General features: G+C 39.8%; 1 protein-coding gene across 1 annotated transcript in view; it reads right to left on the bottom strand.

Annotated features, from left to right (window-relative positions):
• The window catches only part of Pkhd1 (PKHD1 ciliary IPT domain containing fibrocystin/polyductin), a 419,145-nt gene that overhangs the window by 245,768 nt on the left and 153,596 nt on the right, over positions 1-19,781 (bottom strand). Inside the window, exon 36 of the mRNA XM_075978902.1 lies at positions 17,850-18,062. Within this exon, the coding sequence (XP_075835017.1) occupies positions 17,850-18,062 (213 nt within the window). The remainder of the gene's footprint in view (positions 1-17,849; positions 18,063-19,781) is intronic.

Here is a 19,781-nt window from a genome sequence, read left to right as displayed (position 1 = left end):
TTCTCTTTCAGACCTTGTTTTTCATTTTTAACTCTTTACATTAACCTGTATGCACCGCTCACTCCACCCTATTCTCCTGACACAGCCTGACAACTGATATTCTGTTAGGCTCCTTATTTCTCAACTTCGTGACCAATTTCTCCTGTTTTTCTTGTGCATCTGCCTTCTTCAGGACAGTTCTAAGCTGTGGGATAGAAAGACAAGGGGGAAGAGCAGCTAGAGTTAGAGAGCCTGTGCTGGGGAGAGTCAAGGCAAGATTTGAGACTTTTGTTTAATGATGAAGCATCTTCCATTAGATTAACTTAAAGTAGAATAAGGTTTTCCAACTTCTTCAGATACGTTCTTTTCACTGCTTATCTATAAGAGAGTAATTGGTTTGGAGGACCAGACCTGGGGAAAGGGGTTTAGAAAGGAAAAGGGAAATCTGGTTGGTTTCTGTTCAAATTTCTGAAAGATGGCCAACTAGACACATAGTCTGAGAAAGCAGGCTTCTTATCAGAGCAAAGAGATGCGGCATAGGAGCAAAATTTCACAAGTGCCATCTAATAAGTCACACGCTCATTTGTCATGGTTTCCACGTCATGTATACCCGGCACTATATCAAATTCCTTCGGATCCATTTTCTCCAACATGCAACATGTCTCTGAAAAAAACCAACATCCTTAAAGTGGCCCAAGGCACTGGCAACCCATGCAGTACTGGTCATTTGGAAATGAAGCACACCTTAATCCTGTCATCAAAGGGCCTCCAGACTGACAATTCTTGACCACTTCAAAATTTCCACCTAAAAGACTATCTCATCTCTCATCTCCCAAGCTCATCTGGTGGAATAAGTACATCAACGATACATTAGTGTTTACTCTTTAGCGAACTGACCATAGTCACATATGAAGTTTTCAAGGTGCCTCTGTGGGTTATAATAACGCTATTGCTGGTAAGTGTCATGGCTGAAACTACTACAGCCCCCACGACTGCTGCCACTGATACAAAAGCCAAAACTGGCAGGCATTGAAGCCCCTGACATCTGGGTGACCACGGGTCTTGTGACAAAGGTGAGGAAGACAGGGCTCATTGAGGAACCAACATTTAAGATCTGTAGAAAAGCAGAAGAGTTTAACCTCTTTTTTTCTTCTTAAATTCTCTTTATACCATATAGTAGGAACACATTTTTTTTTTGCAGTAATGGGGATTGAAGTTAGGGTAATAACCATGCAAGGCAAGAGCTATAGCCCAACACTGGGAACACAGTTTTTAATCTCGTGGCTTTAAAAATCAGAATTCTAAAGGTAATTCCACTGAAACAAAGGAGGGTTGTCATTGTTGCTTCATTTTATAAATTCTGAGAAGAAAATAGTTTCCAACGGCCATGTGCAGTATTTGACTTATAACTCATTTGTCCATATTTAAAACACATCACTCATATGCATTCCCATCATCACTTTCTCCTCCAGCTTCTCTCCTATAACCTTATAATTGCCACTATGATTACTGATTTCTACCTGGATAATTTAGAATAATGTGGGGCTGGAGAGATGGCTCAGTGGTTAAGAGCATTGCCTGCTCTTCCCAAGGTCCTGAGTTCAATTTCCAGCAACCACATGGTGGCTCACAACCATCTGGTGCCCTCTTCTGGCCTTTGGCATACACACAGATAGACTATTGTATACATAATAAATAATAAATAAATATTTTAAAAAATTTAGATTAATGTGCACATCTCAAGATCTACCATTTAAACACATCTGTCCGGTCTCCACACTAATATTCATTCTTTTGAGACAAGCCTACATTTTGTAGCCGAGACTAGCTTCCAACCTGGAATCCTCCTGCCTCACTCTCCCAAGTGCTGAGATTTCAAGTGTGAGCCACCATATCCTCCTTTTGCCAGATAAAGCAACCAATACTCATGAGTTCTGACAAGTGGGACATAAATACAATTAAGGATTATGTTCAGATTATTATAATCACATTGGTGAATAGTGTTCAGAAAATGATTAGCCATTGGAGGAAAACAGATAATGAGTGAACAAACAGTATCAACAATATCTGTATGAATTAAAGCAGAGATCAGCAACATTTTCTGAAAGAAGTGGGTACTCAAAGCTCTAGTGTTTACAACCAACTTATCTGCAGCATAACTACTCGATTCTGCTACGGTCCTGCAAAGTCATCATAGATAAAATCTCAACAGACACGGGTCACTGTGCTTCAACAAAAAATGTTCTAAAAGAACAAAGAATGGACCAGATTTGGTCATAGGTCGTAATCTTCTAAACTTATTTAAATATGTAATGGGAAAAGAAAATAACTAAAAATTATAAAAGATCAGAGAACTTAGTAGGGAAATGCATATTGTTTCTTCTAGAGGAAAGAGTTTCTAAACACAAATCTAAGGCAAGAATTATACAAGAAAATGTCTTTAGAGTTGCTATTATAAAGAACATTAAAGAACATTAAATCCTGAAGAGTACATAACAAAATGGAGAAAGAGCATTAACAGGTAGTTTATGACTTTGTCAAGAGTATTACATAGAGGGATGTAGAAACAATGCTCCACTGGGGATCACAAAGTATCTTGAAAGGATTAAATTGGAAAGATTGTTCCAGAACCCATAAGGCTCAAGAAGGCTTACCCCCGTGTGTCTTTCTACCACAGGTAAATAACCAGCTATATGGCTATATGTGCAAAAAGCAGAAAGACCTCGCTTGCCTCTTCTGCCCATGGGGGAAAAAAACAGAATAAACTTTAGTTACCTCTCCTTCCAGGCCCTGTTTCATCATTTCTAAAATGAAAGCAATAGTCCTAATCCCAGCCTTTCGTGCGTCACGGAGCCCTGAGAGGTAGATGAGAGGAAAGGGTGTGATCCAGCTTTGAAAACTGTGAAGTGCCGAGATGGAAGGAAAATCCAATTTCAAGAAATGCTGAATATAATACCCAATTCCTCCTTCTCCATGACCAGGCCATTAACAGTGCTTTGATGATGCGAATGGGAAGATGCTGTTTGAAAGAGGGATGCTGCCTTTGTAGATTCCCATTCCCTTAACTAGCTGCAGTCCCTTTTGATACTTGCAAGTGTAAAAGCGTACCAATATTAACCAGTCAATAAACTAAAAGAAGATGCGCCTGGAGAATGATGATGGCAAAAGTTGAGGGTGGCATCTACAGCAGACAGGGTATGACAGCTAGAAAGACATTTTGTACTTTCTCATGGGAACAATGAGAAGTTACAAAGAGTTTCAAAAATCAGCATGATTAAAAAAACAAATTATGTTTTTAAAAGATTGTCTTGGCCCCAGGGCAGAGATTGAACTGAAGAGGTTATAAGAACAGCAACTAAAAGCTATATTAGCACCAAAGTAAGCTAAGGTGACAATAATAGAAGTGTACAGAACACAGATTCACAAGTTGCTCAACAATAATACTTAGTAAAGAACAAAATGATAATAAAAGAGGTATTAAGAATGGCAATCAGGATTCTGGCTGGCAGAAAAAATTAACAATCCTGTATTCATCTTAGATTAATAATGAGGCAATTTCACCAAATCCAATTGCAGCTACATAACAAGAATAAGAATATGAACTTGTATTGAATACTTAGTTGTTTAATTCCTGCTGACTTGAGTCATATTTTATGTGTCTTATTGGCCTAGTCTCATGTAATAGCATGATAAAAAAATATTTAACAACAATTTTACACACAGAAGGTGAAACACTTAGGAGGTGACATTTTGAGTTCCATCATCTAGTTATTGATAGTGTTAGGATTTGAACCCATAAAGTCTTTTAGAATTCAAGCTTGATCACTGAAGATGACTAAGTAATCAATCTCTTTTTTTCTTATTGATTTTATTGAGCTATAATTTTTCGCTGCTTCCCTCCCTTCCTCTCCCCTCCCCTTCAACCCTCTCCCATGGTCCCCATGCTTCCAATATTAGTACTCAAATTCTAAGCCAAATCTAGCTCATTGGGAAAAAAATAGGAGTCATTCTGCCACACCAGAGGTCTTCCTTGACTGCAGTCTATAACATAATAGAAAGCCATTTGTCAATAGTGGGGTACAGATTGATGACTGTAATGTATAACTTTGTATTTTAACTTGTTTGAACTACAGAGTACCCAGACATCAGTCAAATACTATTCTGGGAGTATCTGTGAAGGTATTTTCCAGGTAAGATTAAAATAAAAACTTGGCAATTCAACAAAATTAATTGGCTTCCACAATGAGAGATAATTAAGATCCAGGAAACTCCTTGATACATAAATGCAGACTCTGATTATATCTTATCTTGTCTTCAGACTCAGAATGAGCTCTCAGCATTTGGCTCAGTCATCTGCCATCTCTTCAGCTATAACTTACACCATCAGTTTTCCTGTTTCTCCTGCTCTTGAACGTGAATAAGGAATTGTACAGAGCAGTTCTTCTTAGTCTCCAGTTGCTAATGGCTAGCCATGGGACTTTTCAATCTCTGTGATGAAATGGTTTAGTAAAAAAAAAAAAACTGATTACCACATTGGGTTACCAATTTGTGAAGAATATTATAAAAAGAATAAATTTAGAAATACAGGAAAGACTCAAATACTGCTTTTGCTATTTTAGTCTACCAATAATTAAATTTTCAGGAGAAAGTATATTTCTAACTTGAGAACTGCAATCCTAGTTTGCCTTCCCTGGAATATGAATATGCTCCTAAATAACTGATATTTGTAACATAACAATAACTCTGCTTGTAGCATAAAATAAGGATGTCATTGTCATTTGCTGAGTGACAGTCATGGCTCTCCTTCCCTTTCCAATACTTCAGTTATAGAAAGAGATGTGGTATTGCTATTCTTTTGATTCTACTCTTTCCCCCTCATAGGTATAGGGAAGGGTTCCGGAAGTAGCTCCCTAGAACCTTCTTTCTAAAGCAGAGAAATACCCAGACCAGCTCTCTTAAGCCCAAAGGTAGACTTGCTCCTTTTTGGCTTAACTGATCATCCTGCAAGCAGTGAAGTCTCCAGTTCTGCTTGCAGTTTTAAAGGCAAGGAAGAAAAGAAACTCCTTGTGTCCCCTTCTTGCTCAGACACAAACAGTTTTGTGGCACATCATTGCCCCATGATAATTCTCTTCTTGGACTAGAACCAAATCTTTTTAAAATTATTTTGCATTTTTAATAATTGTTACAACTTACCTGACATATCTTTTCTCCATAATATTTAGATCATACTTAAAAATCAACAATTAATTATGATAGAACCAGAGTAGTTAGTCAGCAATGTTTGTATAGTAAGAGTAATGGCAGCTAAATTAGTATGCCAATATGAAATATACTTTTATGCTACTAAATGCTTTTGTAAGAGAAGCTATACCCATGAAGTCTCAACAATATAGCTACCTAAACAAGACCTGAACATGAACAACAAAAACAAGCCTAGACAAAGAACCACAGACAATTGTACGATGCTGAAAGCGGGAGAAATGGTCTTCCCCAGAGAAGAGCACACCAATACCATGTGGTAAACCCTGAAAACAAATAAATATACAAGTGACATCGTATGACATAAGGATTTGTTTCTGTATTTAGATCGTTATACTTTCGACAATTAGAGAAAAAGAGGTCATAAAACTCAGAAAGTATAAGGAGGGGTATATAGGAGGGGTCTGAGAAAGAAAGGAAAGGAGAAAATAATATAATTATAGCTTAATTTAAAAAAATAAGTATATGTAAATATTTACACAAAAGAGAGGCAGGTCAGGCTAGAACTATGCTCTGGGACCCTCTGCCTGAAACTATTTAAAAATTAGCCTTTTCCTTTTATTGCCACTTGAAAAATATAATCAATCAAATTTTTAAACATCACAATATATTTTAATTTTGAATTTTCTTTTCTTTGTGGTGAGGGTTTTAGTTTTGACTGGTGAATCTGCTGGAATTTTACACAGCCAAATTAAACAAATTTTTAATATATTACTACCAGCAATCCAGCTAAATCTTTTTGGAATTGAAAATCATTACAAATAGCAAAAAAAAGAATTTCAATATTTAAAAGGTGGAAAGTCTATTTTTTTTTTACTGTACATTATCCACAATAGTAGAAAAGACACCTTTTATTTATAAAGCCATTCTTTTTCAACCTCAGGCCATGCAGTTCTGAATGATTTTCCATACCATTGTTGCAACAAGGACCCACTTGAGAATAAGGGTAACTCTTCCTTTGTCAGAGACAATAACACAAGTAGTAGATGATATAAACACCATCAAAGTCACTTCAAAGCCTTTTTCTTAAGCTTCCCATTAAGCTATTCAGGAACCAAATATTTACCAAGGTCCTTTTTGAGTGTTAGCCATATTCTTGGCAATAGAGATCTATCATAAGCAGAAACAGAAACAATAACAAAAATAATGAAAATCACCTGTCCCCATGATGTACTTATATTACTGACGGGGGCAGTAGAATAAATAAAACGACTATAAAAATAAGTCCTGCGTGATATATTTATCAGGCAAGGTTAAGAGCTAAGGGCAGGCAACAAAGTGATGTGTTGGGACAAATGAGATTTGCTCAAGGGTCAAATAGCCACCTGGAAAGAGGAGCTGTCTTCTATCCAGAGCCATAGGATCCCCGTTTCTGCCTCTGTGGGAGTGGAGAGTAACTGCCAAAGAAGGCAGCTTATGGGAAAGCCCAACCCAGAGCTGCAGAGAGGCAGTCGTAAGGATGGCAGAAGAGCGCCTGGGCACAGCTGTGCTCGCGTTTTCTCAGCTACATGAGGCAGTGAATGCCCTTATTTTTTGTTTGAATTGGGTTTTCTGTCACTTCCAACCAAAAGAGACCTGACTAATGCCAACACTTCCAAGTATATATAGAAACCTGAAGTACCTTACAATGTGTTTCTAAGTGGGGCTCCCACTGTACTGAGGTTATTGAAAAGCTAACTCCCATTTCCAATTAGCAATATACATTTACATACAAACACTTAAAATCAAAAGACCTTAAAAGTACGTTAGCTTAAACTATCAAATTAGGGAAGCCTTCTATTTGCATTGGCCCGAGGTCACTATTCTTGTCTTATCAAGAAACTACAGTAGGTGTGTTTTTGCCACTGTGTACAAAACAGTTGTGTTTAGGACCTTTTAAAAGCATTATTACCTTTCTCAGCCTAGATAATCAGGATAGGGGGAGTACTTTGGTCCTGCCTCAAAGCAATGTGCTAGACTTTGTTGACACCCCATGGGAAGCCTTAGCCACTCTGAGGATTGGATGTGGGGTGGGTGGGGTTGAGAGGGGGTGAGAGGGGGGAGGAGGAGAGATCAGGAGGAGTGGAGGGAGTAGGAAATGGATTTGGCATGTAAAATGAGAAAAGATAGTTTTAAAAATACAAATTTAAAAAGTGGTAAAATTGGTGCTGGACTATTACCAAAAAAAGCATGGGATAAAACTGAACTCTCTGATCATGACGAACAATGAGGGCTGATGAGACGCCAAGGACAATGGCACGCAGTTTTGATCCTACGCAATCTGCTGGCTTGGTGGGAGCCTAGCCAGTTTGGATGTTCACCTTCCTAGATATAGACGGAGGGGGAGGACCTAGGACTTACCACAGGGCAGGGAACCCTGACTGCTCTTTGGACTGGAGAGGGAGGGGGAGAGGAGTGGGGGGAAGGGGAAAGGGGTGGGAGGAGGGGGAGAAGAGTGGGAGGAGGGGGAGAAGAGTGGGAGGAGGGGGAGGGAAAGGGGAGGCTGGGAGGAGGTGGAAATTTGTTTTTTTTCTTTATTCTTCTTTTATCAATAAAAAAAAAACAAAAAAAAAAAGAAGGTGAACCCAAAAAAAAAAAAAGAAACAAAACTAAATACTTTATAATAAATGCAACCCTTGATCATAGGCCAACAAAAAAATAAAAATAAAAAAAAAGTGGTAAAATTTTAAAAAAGCGCTATTGGGCAAAACAGAGAGAAATTTCCATCTTATTTTTTGTTAGTGATATGGGTCATGTTTTCAAAGTCATATAGCACAGTATTTGTCAACCCTGAAAGGAAATTAGTCATCTACCCAGTTTCCAGGTTGAGGTAGGACTCTGAGAAAATTCACTTCTGTTAGGCATGTAACTGGGAGCCATCACAGCATTCCAGCTGACTACAACTCTAATGCTGTATTCACGCTGGCCAGTTAGGAAACAGCTAGGACTAAGTGGCACACAGCAGTAACCAGCTGGTTTGGAAGGCTGAGGCAAGAAGGTCACAAATTTGAGACCAGTCCAGGTGTCTTGGTTAGAGATTCTATTGCTGTGAAATGACACTGTGACCATGGCAACTCTTATAAAGGAAAACATTTAAGTGGGGCTAACTTCCATTGTTGGAGGGTTAGTACATTATTATCATGGCAGGAAGACAGGATGCTGGAGAAGGAGCTGAAAGTTCTATATTCGGATAGGTAGGCAACAGGAAATGATGGTGAGCCACACTAGGCCTAACTTAATCTTCTAAGACCTCAAAGCCAACCCTACTCCAATAAGACCACAACTCATAATAGTGCTATGCCTTATAAACCTATGGGTCAATTTTTATTCAAACTACCACACCCGGTTATATATCCCACCTTTGCAACTTAGTCATTCTCTGTCACAAAACTAAAATTAAAATGACAAACGATCCAGGTCAGTGACAGTGCTCTTGCCTAGCATGCATAGACCTTAGGACTAGAAGAAAATGATTACAGGTAGCAATGGTTAGACTTTAAATTCCCCTCCCATCTTTCATTATTTCTTCTAACCCTAACTAAAACAATAAAACACAGGGGGAAAGACATTTGGCTCTCTTCCTCAAACCATTGGCAATCTCCATGGGCAGCTACATGGCTTCTCTCTGACTCTGCCTACTTTCCTCCACTATCTTCTTGGAAATCCTGCTTTACTCTATTCTGCTCTACCGGTAGGCCAAAGCAGCTTTATTAATTAACCAAAGATTCAGAGCATACAGAGGGGAATCTGATGTAGAAGGGTCATCTGTCTACGTGTTATTTTCATTGGTTAATAAAGAAACTGCCTTGGCCTTTTGATAGGCCAGCCCTTAGGTGGGTGGAGTAGACAGAACAGAATTCTGGGAGGAAGAAAGCGAAGTCAGGCAGATGCCATGCTTCTCCTACCCAGGACACAGTCAAATGGCGATACACATTAATAGAAATAGGTTAATCAAGATGTGAGAGTTAGCCAGTAAGAGGCTAGAGCTAATGGGCCAGGCAGTGTTTAAATGAATACAATTTGTGTGTTGTTATTTCGGATGTAAAGCTCATGCGGGAGCCAAGCGGGATGAAAAGCAGGCCTGCTCACAGCACCTTCTACAATTGGCACTCCAATGTGATGGACTAAATCCACTTAAAAACCTGCCCACAGCACAGGAATCCACATCAGAAAGTATTTGCAAATGTCATCTAGATCACTGTTTCTCAGTCTCTGTCAAGTCATAACCATGTTGGAGGTCAAAGAGCCCTTTCAGAGGGTCACATATCAGATACTTATATTACTATTCATAATAGTAGCAAAATTACAGTTATTAAGTAGCAACGAAAATAATTTTATGGCTAGGATCACCATGACATGAGAAACTGTATTAAAGTGTCACAGCATTAGGAAGGTTGAGAATCACTGTTCTAGATCAAGTGAGATCTGGAAGTGGTGGTTTGGTTTGAATCCACCTTCCATATGGAATCCAAGAGCAACATTAAGTTATGAGATAGTGACTGCATACTCAAGTAAGGCTTCTAAATTGACAATGGTCCAAGAGAATGCCCAAATAAAAGGGAATTCAATTAAAAGCCTGATCAAGGTCTTACCTCTTCTACCTGCCCAATATCAACATAATGTAAAATGCAGATAAGAGGGGGAATGTAACTGTGAACCATGTTTCTACCACTCTGGGTGCCTCGAGCCAGAGGCCTAAAGGAAGAGTAAGGTATAGTAAGTGGAGAGGAGACTGAAGACTTAGAACTGGACAAACTAGGACTTGGCTTTTAAATATGAAAAATCAACTGGACGCTTCTGTTAAAGTACAAGAAAGAATGTTCATCAGGATATGGATGAAGATACTGATCAGAAGGAAAAATACTGTTCTGGCCAGAATGTTTTCATCTCCCAGATAACCCTAAAATTGTATGGGGCACTGAGCTGAACAGAGAATTCTCAACAGAAGAACTTCAAATGGCCAAAAGACACTTAAGGTCATGCTCAACTTCCTTAGCTATCAGGGAAATGCAAATCAACACAACATTAAGATACACCTGTCAGAATGGCTAAAATAAAAAACACCAATGATAGCCTTTGCTGGAGAGGTTGTGTAGAAAGGGGTACACTCACCCATTGCTGGTGGGAATGCAAACTTGTGCAACCACTCTGGAAAGCAGTGTTTTGGTTTCTCAGGAAATTCGGGATCAACCTACCCCTGGATCCAGCAATACCACTCTTGGGAATATACCCAAGAGAGGCCCTATCATACAACAAAAGTATATGCTCAACTATGTTCATAGAAGCATTGTTTGTAATAGCCAGAACCTGGAAACAACCTAGATGCCCTTCAACGGAAGAATGGATGAAAAAAGTATGGAATATATACATATTAGAGTATTACTCAGCAGTAAAAAACAAGGACTTCTTGAATTTTGCATACAAATGTATGGAAATAGAAAACACTATCCTGAGTGAGGTAAGCCAGACCCAAAAAGAGGAACATGGGATGTACTCACTCATATTTGGTTTCTAGCCATAAATAAAGGACATTGAGCCTATAATTCATGTTCCTAGAGAAGCTAAATAAGAAGGTGAATCCAAAGACAAACACATAGGCATCCTCATGAATATTAACCTTCATCAGGCGATGAAAGGAGACAGAGACAGAGACCCACATTGGAGCACCGGACAGAAATCTCAAGGTCCAAATCAGGAGCAGAAGGAGACGAAGCACGAGCAAGGAACTCAGGACCAAGAGGGGTGCACCCACACACTGAGACAATGGGGATGTTCTATCGGGAACTCACCACAGCCAGCTGGCCTGGGTCTGAAAAAGCATGGGATAAATTTGGACTAGCTGAACATAGCAGACAATGAGGAAGAATGGGAACTCAAGAATAATCGCAGTGGGTTTTTGATCCTACTGCACGTACTGGCTTTGGGGAAACCTAGGCAGTTTGGATGCTCACCTTAGGAGACCTGGATGGAGGTGGGCGGTCCTTGGGCTTCCCACAGGTCAGGGAACCCTGATTGCTCTTCGAGCAGGGAGGGTGACTTGATCGGGGGAGGGGGAGGGAAATGGGAGGCGGTGGAGGGGAGGAGGCAGAAATCCTTAATAAATAAATAAATTTTAAAAAATTGTATCTCTTCCATTATGGAGATTTATACACCGCACAGGCTGAGGATCATTTCTGTGGTGACAAATGTTAGAGAAGGTAAAAATGTCTCTTTAGTACAGAAGTGAGGAAATCTAGCATCCCAGGAGCAGAAGATGGAGAGGAAGAAAGAAAAAGAGGGGAGAGGGTAAAGAAAAAAACATCTAATGTGCCAGGTGGTGGTGGTACACGCCTTTAATCCCAGCACTCAAGAGGCAGAAGCAGGCATATCTCTGTGAGTTCAAAGCCAGCCTGGTCTACAAGAGCTAGTTCCAGGACAGGAAACAGAACTTTACAATACTGGGATGGGGGACTTAAATTTTCAAATTTTGAATTAAAGCAAAAGATTTTAGTAATGTCATATGTATTTATACATATGAACCATACAAATAATCCTCTGTGTCTTAAGGTTTATATTAGAAGCTCAATGGCACATTTGCTTTCATGATCCTATTATGGCTTACTGGTCATTATGGCCCAAATGTACCATACTTGAATCTGTCACTGTATTTCAAAAGCCTTATGATTTCAAAGATGAACCATACATCAAAATCCCCAATTTTTGGTTTAATCAGTGTAAAAATACATTTATGGTTTTGTCTGCTCAGTAACAGAATTCTTTTGAGGATTGACTATAACCCTTGTTTTATTGATGAGAGTCCCGAAACATTACTGCACACAAGATGCATTCACATACACATGCACGCACATGCACACACACACACACACACACACACACACACACAAATATATATCTGATATACCCACATTTCCCTAGCCTCCCTAATTAAGGCAAAATTGCATCGTCTCACATAGCCCCGCTTTCCTGATCCTGAGGAGTGCTATGGGAGTGAGTGAGGAAGGGAAAGGTGGAGTGAGCTGAGCCAATCAGAATGTCTTGATGCCCTGGTTCCCACCCAAGGCACTAAGACTTCTAGAGCTATGAGCCCTTCCCTGGTTTGTTTGTTTGTTGTTTTGTTCTTTAATGAGCACAGAACTCCTCCTTTCTTCTGCAATAGAAAATAGAAGCTCATGAAAACCTAGGAGAGAATGGGGCCACGGCATGCAGGAAAAGGTGAGCAAGGGTCCTCCTGGCATCGAGGGCACTAAAGGCTCTCCTGTTCATGGGTAGTTTCCTCCCTGCCCAGCCTTCAGTTTAATCACAAGAGGACATAAATTCATTTCCATCTAAAGTTATTTATGCTGGGATTCTTTGTTGTTTCTTTTTTAACCAAGCAATTTGATATTAATAAAGTTACACACGAAAAAGCACCAAGCCTTTATCGTAGTTTATAATTCAGTCCAAGGGAATGAAACATACATAGAATTTAAGAGGGACAGAAGTGGAGGGAAGGAGTATTGGATGGCAAAGAGACAGGATGAGAAATGATGGAAGAGGTGGGGCAGAGAACAGTGATATTAAAAATGCATTGTTGATTTAAAAACAAAAACAAAGAATAAAAATAGAAGAAATAAAAAAATAATACTATACTACACCAAAGAACAGACTTCACAGAAAGCAAGTCAAAGTACAGCAGGCCTTGGGGGGATGGGGAGTTGCGCAGAGTGAGGCTCTGGGCACCCCAGAAGGTCCATATCCTACAATTAAAAGAATGGCTAACTGAGCTTCTTCAGGTCTTCAAATCTTTATTTATTGTGTGCTTGTGACTCAGAGAGTGTCTACACACCATGCAGCATGCTGGGAAGTCGGGGACAAGTTGGTGGGGTGGGTTCTCTACTGCAGCCTTTGTATGAGCTCCAGAGACTAAACTCCAGTTATCAGGCTTGAGTAGAAGTGCTTCACGGGCCCTTAATGGAGCTTTTAATCACGATTTTTACAGTGAAACTCTTATTCTTTCTAATGAAATATCACTTTAAACAGGTAGTAGAGATAAAGGCACTGAATTGATTCCTCGAGCCGCTTAAGCTTTTGTTCCTTGACCTCGAATATTCCCCTGTTTATGAGCCCCCGGGGGCTCTCTTAGGAAATGTGGTTTTTGTGGGACACAGTATGAAAAATCACTGACCAGGAACACACTGCTCTGCGCTGCTCCATGAGCGCTACACTGTGTTTAAAGATCGTGCTTCCCTCCTTAGCAACCACAGCAGCAGCATCAATATGGAATCTGTCCAAACCTTGGAACTAAAATACAGATTTCTGGAAACTCTACAAGGAAAATGAGCCATTTGCTTATGTAAATAAGCCCCTTCCTTTTTTATTCCTAGAGAAGCATTACACTCATAACAGCTTCACTAGAATTTTGCTCAATCATGTCCCCACATAGCAGTTTTCCTCAGAAATATCCATTTATATTTAATGCCTCTGTCTTGTAATTCCTTGAGAAGGACAAAGGCGGAAGTCCAGTCAAGGCCGTAAAACTACTTTTCTTCAAAGAATCTGTCAGCCAAATTTCTCAGGGAAGAAGCAGAAATGAAAGGGGAGACATTGATAAATTTCCCTGCTGAACAATCAATAAAACCCGCTCTGGCCTGCTCAGCCCCCCACTGTGGAGGCAAGAGCCGTAATTACATTGTCAAAAATTCAAGTTGCCCAGGCTGACGCAACCGCTGTGAAAAGTGACAACTGATTGGCACTCAGTTTGGGTGGTGAAACTGGATTGGCAGAGGCAAAGGCAAAACGCGAGAGTGGGTTTTCTTTATTTCCTCTAAATACTCAAGCCACAGACTTCCAGCCCTGGACTCTTTGGTCGTATTAACTTATCGGGGTGGGCAGGTGACAGTTACTAAGCCATCAGCACTCCTACTGCAATAGAAAAATACCTTGTCTTGATGCACTCCCAAATACACAGACAAAGGTATTGCCGCATATGTGTGTGTGAGTGCCAACATGTGTCGTTGTTCTGCGTCCAAACAAAGCCATGGACAGCGCTTTCAAGCCCATCTTTCCTTGTGACGGCTGAACAGCAAAGCCCGTTTGCCTAGCGATTTTAATCTCTGATGAAAATCAGCTAGAGCAGAGGGGTTGCGAAGGGCAGAAATGAAGAATGAACAAGCAGGGACGCACTGGGGAGACTGATATGACTGAACGATGACCCAGCTGTAAGTTCCTAGATGACCCTTGCTTGAGTTAAATTAGAATCCATCAATCCCCTCACTACTAGACGCTAGGAAACAAGCCTGCGAAGGACACCATTTGCCGGACAGTGTCGGCCTTCTGGCTATGCAGGGCCCATGTGAATGTTTTCTGTGATTTCATCGTAACCACACCCAGGGGTGGTGACTGTCCTGTGCTGGGAAGCAACTGTACCATGAGAGATTAAAATCTAAAGGTGCCCACTGGGTGTTGGAAATGGAACAGAAGGTACCTGGGAATGTTGTTTTCTCATGAGCTCCAAGGCTAAGTCATCTCGAGCTGATGAAAAAAGTTATTAATTAATAAGATGAGTAAATGTTGGATAGAGGGGTCCACATGCCACATTTTCAATTAGAAATCGCTGTCTCTTCAACATTTCCTAAAATGAGCTACCTAGCACTCCATCCCCTGTGGTTATGGAAAAGGAAAAAAATGTATAAGCAGAATATGAACAAAGCAATAAGAATTAACAGTGTGAGTTGTTATTGTCACTGCTCTAAAACACCTTATACGTACTAAGTGTAGGATGGTGACTCTGTTTTTATACCCTGGTTTCATAGAAATTAATTTATTCAAAATCATAACTGAAAACCAACAGACCTAAGCCTATTCCTAATCCCACAATGCCCAGTGCACCAGTAAATCTCTCCGTTCAGTCGCTGATTCAAAATCAATCCCCCTGAAGTTTCCTCTGATACGCATATTCAGTTTGAGGATTGATTCCTCAATCCTGTGACCACTGCATCAGAATCTGGGGATGAGATTCAGGAGGCTAGATTTAGAAACTCTTCCTGGATTAGTCCTCTGAGATACACTAAAGCTGGCGAATCTCACCACATATTTCCTGGAATACTAAGCGGATACCGCCTCATTAGGGACTTTCTGGGTGGAAGACAGTGAATCAAGCTGCTCACCCTTTAGAATATTTGACAGCAAAAGAAAATTTGTGTGGTTCTAATCCCTGATTGTAACTAGATCCACCTTTGACCTGGGAAGAAAGGCCACTGAAGTGACATAATGATTTTAAGGATGGTACTCCACTGTGCCTGAAGGAGACGCTACTCCAGACCTCAGGTGGTAAGAGATGGGGAGAGAGATTGATGAAGGACACGTGGGACTTGATGCTCTGACAAATGAGTGAGGAAAGGGCATCTTCCCACCCAACTGGCCAATCTTTTTTTCTCATGGACTTTATTTCAGATGAACGAAGTATAGAATTATCATATCAGAGAGGGTGTAGATTGGATCATCCCACATCCCATGCTCAGGCTTTGCAGATTAGGTGACATGTTTCATGAGAGGGACTTTGAGGGTGAGTGAAATATTGATGGCAGGTCTGAAACCAAAGAGAGGTGAGAGAAGATGAGCAGGAGGAAAAGGAAAGAAGGGCACAGAGGAAATAAAGGAAAAAATTACAAAAGGAGAGAAGAGGAGAAAAGAAAATGGGAAAGGGAAGCAGAGAAGAAATACACCCAACTGTGTCAAGGAGTGTCACATAGACACACTAGGGATATTCCTCTTAATTTACAAAAGTTTGAAACTTATTATTAATAATGGCATTTACTCAGCTTTAGCTGTTCCATATTGAACATAGGCTATGCCACTGTGGATTTTCTTTAATTTGACATTTCCTTATTTATAAAGTTCACGGAATTTTTAAAATATAGCCATGTAGGATATATTATGAATGTTTTCACTGATTATTCATACTTGGACATGGAAGTTCAAATAAGAGAGAGAAAATACATGGAGCAAGTTTTCATTTTGCTCCTTTGAATTCTAGTCTCTAGAGGAGTCAAGCCATGAGCCCTGCAGGTGGCCTAAGTGACCAGCAGACTAAACAATTGGAGACCACAGATAACCTGTGCAAAGGCAAAAGATAGTTGTGGATCTTAGTTGACAGATCCATGAAGACAGGAGAAAAAGAGTAAGAATCCATGGGACAGGAATTCTGAGTTCGCATCCAGATAAGTTATTAGTATTTAAAATTATAAATTCAATGGTTTCTCCAACCCTTGTCTGGCCCACGGCCAAAATACTACAGAAAACTTTTGGCTTCCTCTTAGAGTAAGATGAAGAAGAATCCATAGAGTAGTGTGTGTGTGTGTGTGTGTGTGTGTGTGTGTGTGTGTGTGTACAATGATTATTATACAGTCTGTAACAAAACCAGGACAGAGGACAATATCAGGCTCCTCAGTACAGTTTGCACCCCACATCTAAAACAATTTTTCTACAAGTGGGTTCCGTTTTTGTCGTATCAATGCAAAAGTCCTGGTATTGATGACGTCAGGCCTTTTCAGATCAGGCTGCTACCCGGGGCCCACATTCTAGGGTTCTTTCATTCTCTTTAATTTTGTTTGGGGTTGCTGAAATTGTAGTTCTTACCCATATTATGCAAATACTACGTTATTGAGTCACCTCCCAGTATTGCTCTGTATTTGACCAAGACCAGACAACAAATGTATATAATTATCTGCTAAAACACTCACTTAATTCTTACATTTTCCAGTAAGATATTTTATCAATATCCTACACATTTAGTAATTGCTTATATCTTAAGGGAAGAAGCAGTCAATTTGCAAAATGGAATGAGATGATCAGAAAGCAAGAAAAACTTGACACAGAAACTGTTTTCTCTGGGGAAATCATGTAACTTGAAATCCTCATCTGTAGGGGGATTTCAGATACAACTATAACTGAGCTCGGCATGTGTTGTGATGAGTGAAGGGAAGAGCTGAACAATTAATTGTGAAGAGGAGTTGTCCATATTTGGCTTGTGATGTCGGGATATTACCTGCTGAGAAATACCAGCTTCTTCTAAATAATTATCAATCAGTTTTCACTGAGTCCAACAATCATTCTAAATGTCAATCTCAGTGACATTCTTGAAAAAGATTTCACTCTTCACTGACATACACCACTGTCATCATCACCTCTGGGCTATGTTGTCTTCATGCAGGGTCCCAAGTTGAAAGAATTGTCCCTACCTGTGACAGGCTATTCTCAAGTAGAAGACAAGAGACAAATGGATAAAGAATCACAATAGCTTGTAAAGCCTTTACTTTTGCATGAAGTGCAATCTAATTGCTCATATTCATCAAACCAGAGGATGGCTGTAGCTAAGCTCACCCTCAATGAGACAGGGAAAGTGACTCTGAAAGAGAAAGCCATCTGAAGGTGTGCAAAGTTATTCAGTCCATTGGAACCATAACCACAGCACAGTCTGACAGAGAGTAATAATTAGATATGTTATTTAAGGAAATAACGTTATGCATTAATTGACCCACTGTCTCAGCAACAAATTCCTGGGCTTTTTAAATAATTTAATCCATGTTCCTTGCCCACATATTTGCTAGAAACAATGACATTTCTGCTTCTTTTGTGAGTTATCTACTACTTACCATGCAGGGAAAGGGTTCCATTCCTCACCGCCAGGAACTTCACTCCATAGGGAAAGAAGGGAGTAGAGTGGGAACTTCCATAGAGTTTGAGCTGAGCTTTGCCTTGGAAAGGCTTGAACTCAGAGCCGATGTGGAGCTCGCCCCCATCTGTAATAAGGATGGAGTGGGCTCTGAGCTCAATGGGTCCTGGCTCCATGAAAATCAGCTTGCCACCTGGCAAACAAAGAGCAAGCGGTCAGTCTTCAGGAGAATGAGGCTCACCCTGTTTTGGCAGTTGCAACATGTGATGAAATTGCTTTTGTTTATATACTTCTGGGAGTTGAACTTAATACACAGTGAACTGTATTCTAGAAGCACCATAAGGTAGGCCAGACACCCAAGGATGAAAACCTTTTATCTTTAAGCAAATTCTCCTAAGATATTACTATTTGCTGCAGCTTTGATAATTTATTTTGTGCAACAATCTAAATATCCAGCAACATAGAATTGGCTAAGGAAATGGTTGAGGAGGTCACTGACTTTACAGGTTACAATAAATTAAACTTGGTTATAAAATTAAGCATATGACAAAGTCAATGCATGAGAGACAAGGCTAGAGGAAAATGGGCTAAAGGCAAAAAAAAAATACAATAAAAGGAAGCAGTGAGCTAACACCTTGCATTTTGTGGGACGCTAGTTATCCAGTATCCTCCACACTTGCTTTTGTCAACAGACCTTAATTTCAGAGTTCTTCCTCACTGGATGTAGGTGAGTGGCCTATCAATCAAGACTCCGTGTCGTGTCATACGTTAAGTCAAGACTGAGGCTTTGAGAGGCATGCAGAGCAAAGGGGAAGGGGGAGGCATTTTAGACTCATTAATTCCATTGGTGATGTTCTAAAATTTCTAAATTCTCAGGAGACTTCCAGCTCCTGAGCCCACCACCTGCCCACCTCCTCTGCTCCAAAAGCCTTGATTCTGATTTGTTTCTGTGTTAGGAGGTGGAGACTTTTGAAAGAGATGAGATAAAACGAGAAATTAGAGAGCCTTGATTGAATCCTGTTGTTTTATAGGGGGACGGAGGGAGAGTGTGCATAGAAAGAGATATAAACATATTCCTACAATAAAATAATGCAAAAGCAGAGAAGGAAAATTTGCAAAAGCTTTTCAATGCTATGTGACCATGTCAGCTGAAATAAAGCAATTTTCTTTACAAAGTATCTGGCCTCAAGTATCTTATTATACTAACAAAAGCTGACTAATTCATGCTTCAAACATATTGGCCTGTCTGCTAGATCTTATGGTCTGGGTTTAGGCTTTATGTTTTTGTTGATATTGTTTTTACTTGTTTGTTCATTTGTTTTGGTGTTGGAGATATCCATTTGCTGTTGGACGTTGTACATGCTAGGCAAGTGCTCTATGACAACGCTTGACTCTACATTCTCAAACAAGATTTCTAACATCGGTAAACACTTTCTTTACTTACAAGTACCATGTGGGGTTTTTTTTAGCAATTGAAAGACATATTACCTATTTTTGTCTTTATTTTCTGTTCTTTCTATACCAGAATGCACTTTTTTATGGAAGCAATGACCAATTTTGTTCATTTGAAGTATGTAACAGCAGCTGATAGATAACTGAACTTGGTATATAATTGTTAAGTAAATAATTATAAAGGTATATCTTTTTAGACAATCTGATGCAAATTTGAACATATACTTACTTCAATTTTCTCCAGAAAGATAGTATATTTCTATTTGAGATGTTAGACATTATCACCGTAAATTGAGCAAAAAATAAATGTAGAGAGAGAAAGATGTTAGAAATGTCTCAAAGTGCAGATCCTACTTTTAAAAGGGAGATATTGGCAAGGGGATGTACACAACAAAGACTCTTCACTAGCTAAACTTTGTCTTGAGTTCAGTACACTAATTCATGCATTTAAGTTGCTTTC

This window comes from Microtus pennsylvanicus, chromosome 7 (genome assembly GCF_037038515.1).
Source record: "Microtus pennsylvanicus isolate mMicPen1 chromosome 7, mMicPen1.hap1, whole genome shotgun sequence".
Classification (NCBI taxonomy): domain Eukaryota; kingdom Metazoa; phylum Chordata; class Mammalia; order Rodentia; family Cricetidae; genus Microtus; species Microtus pennsylvanicus.
The sequence above is the reverse complement of the archived record's forward strand: the minus strand, read 5'-3'. Positions and strand labels throughout refer to the sequence as shown.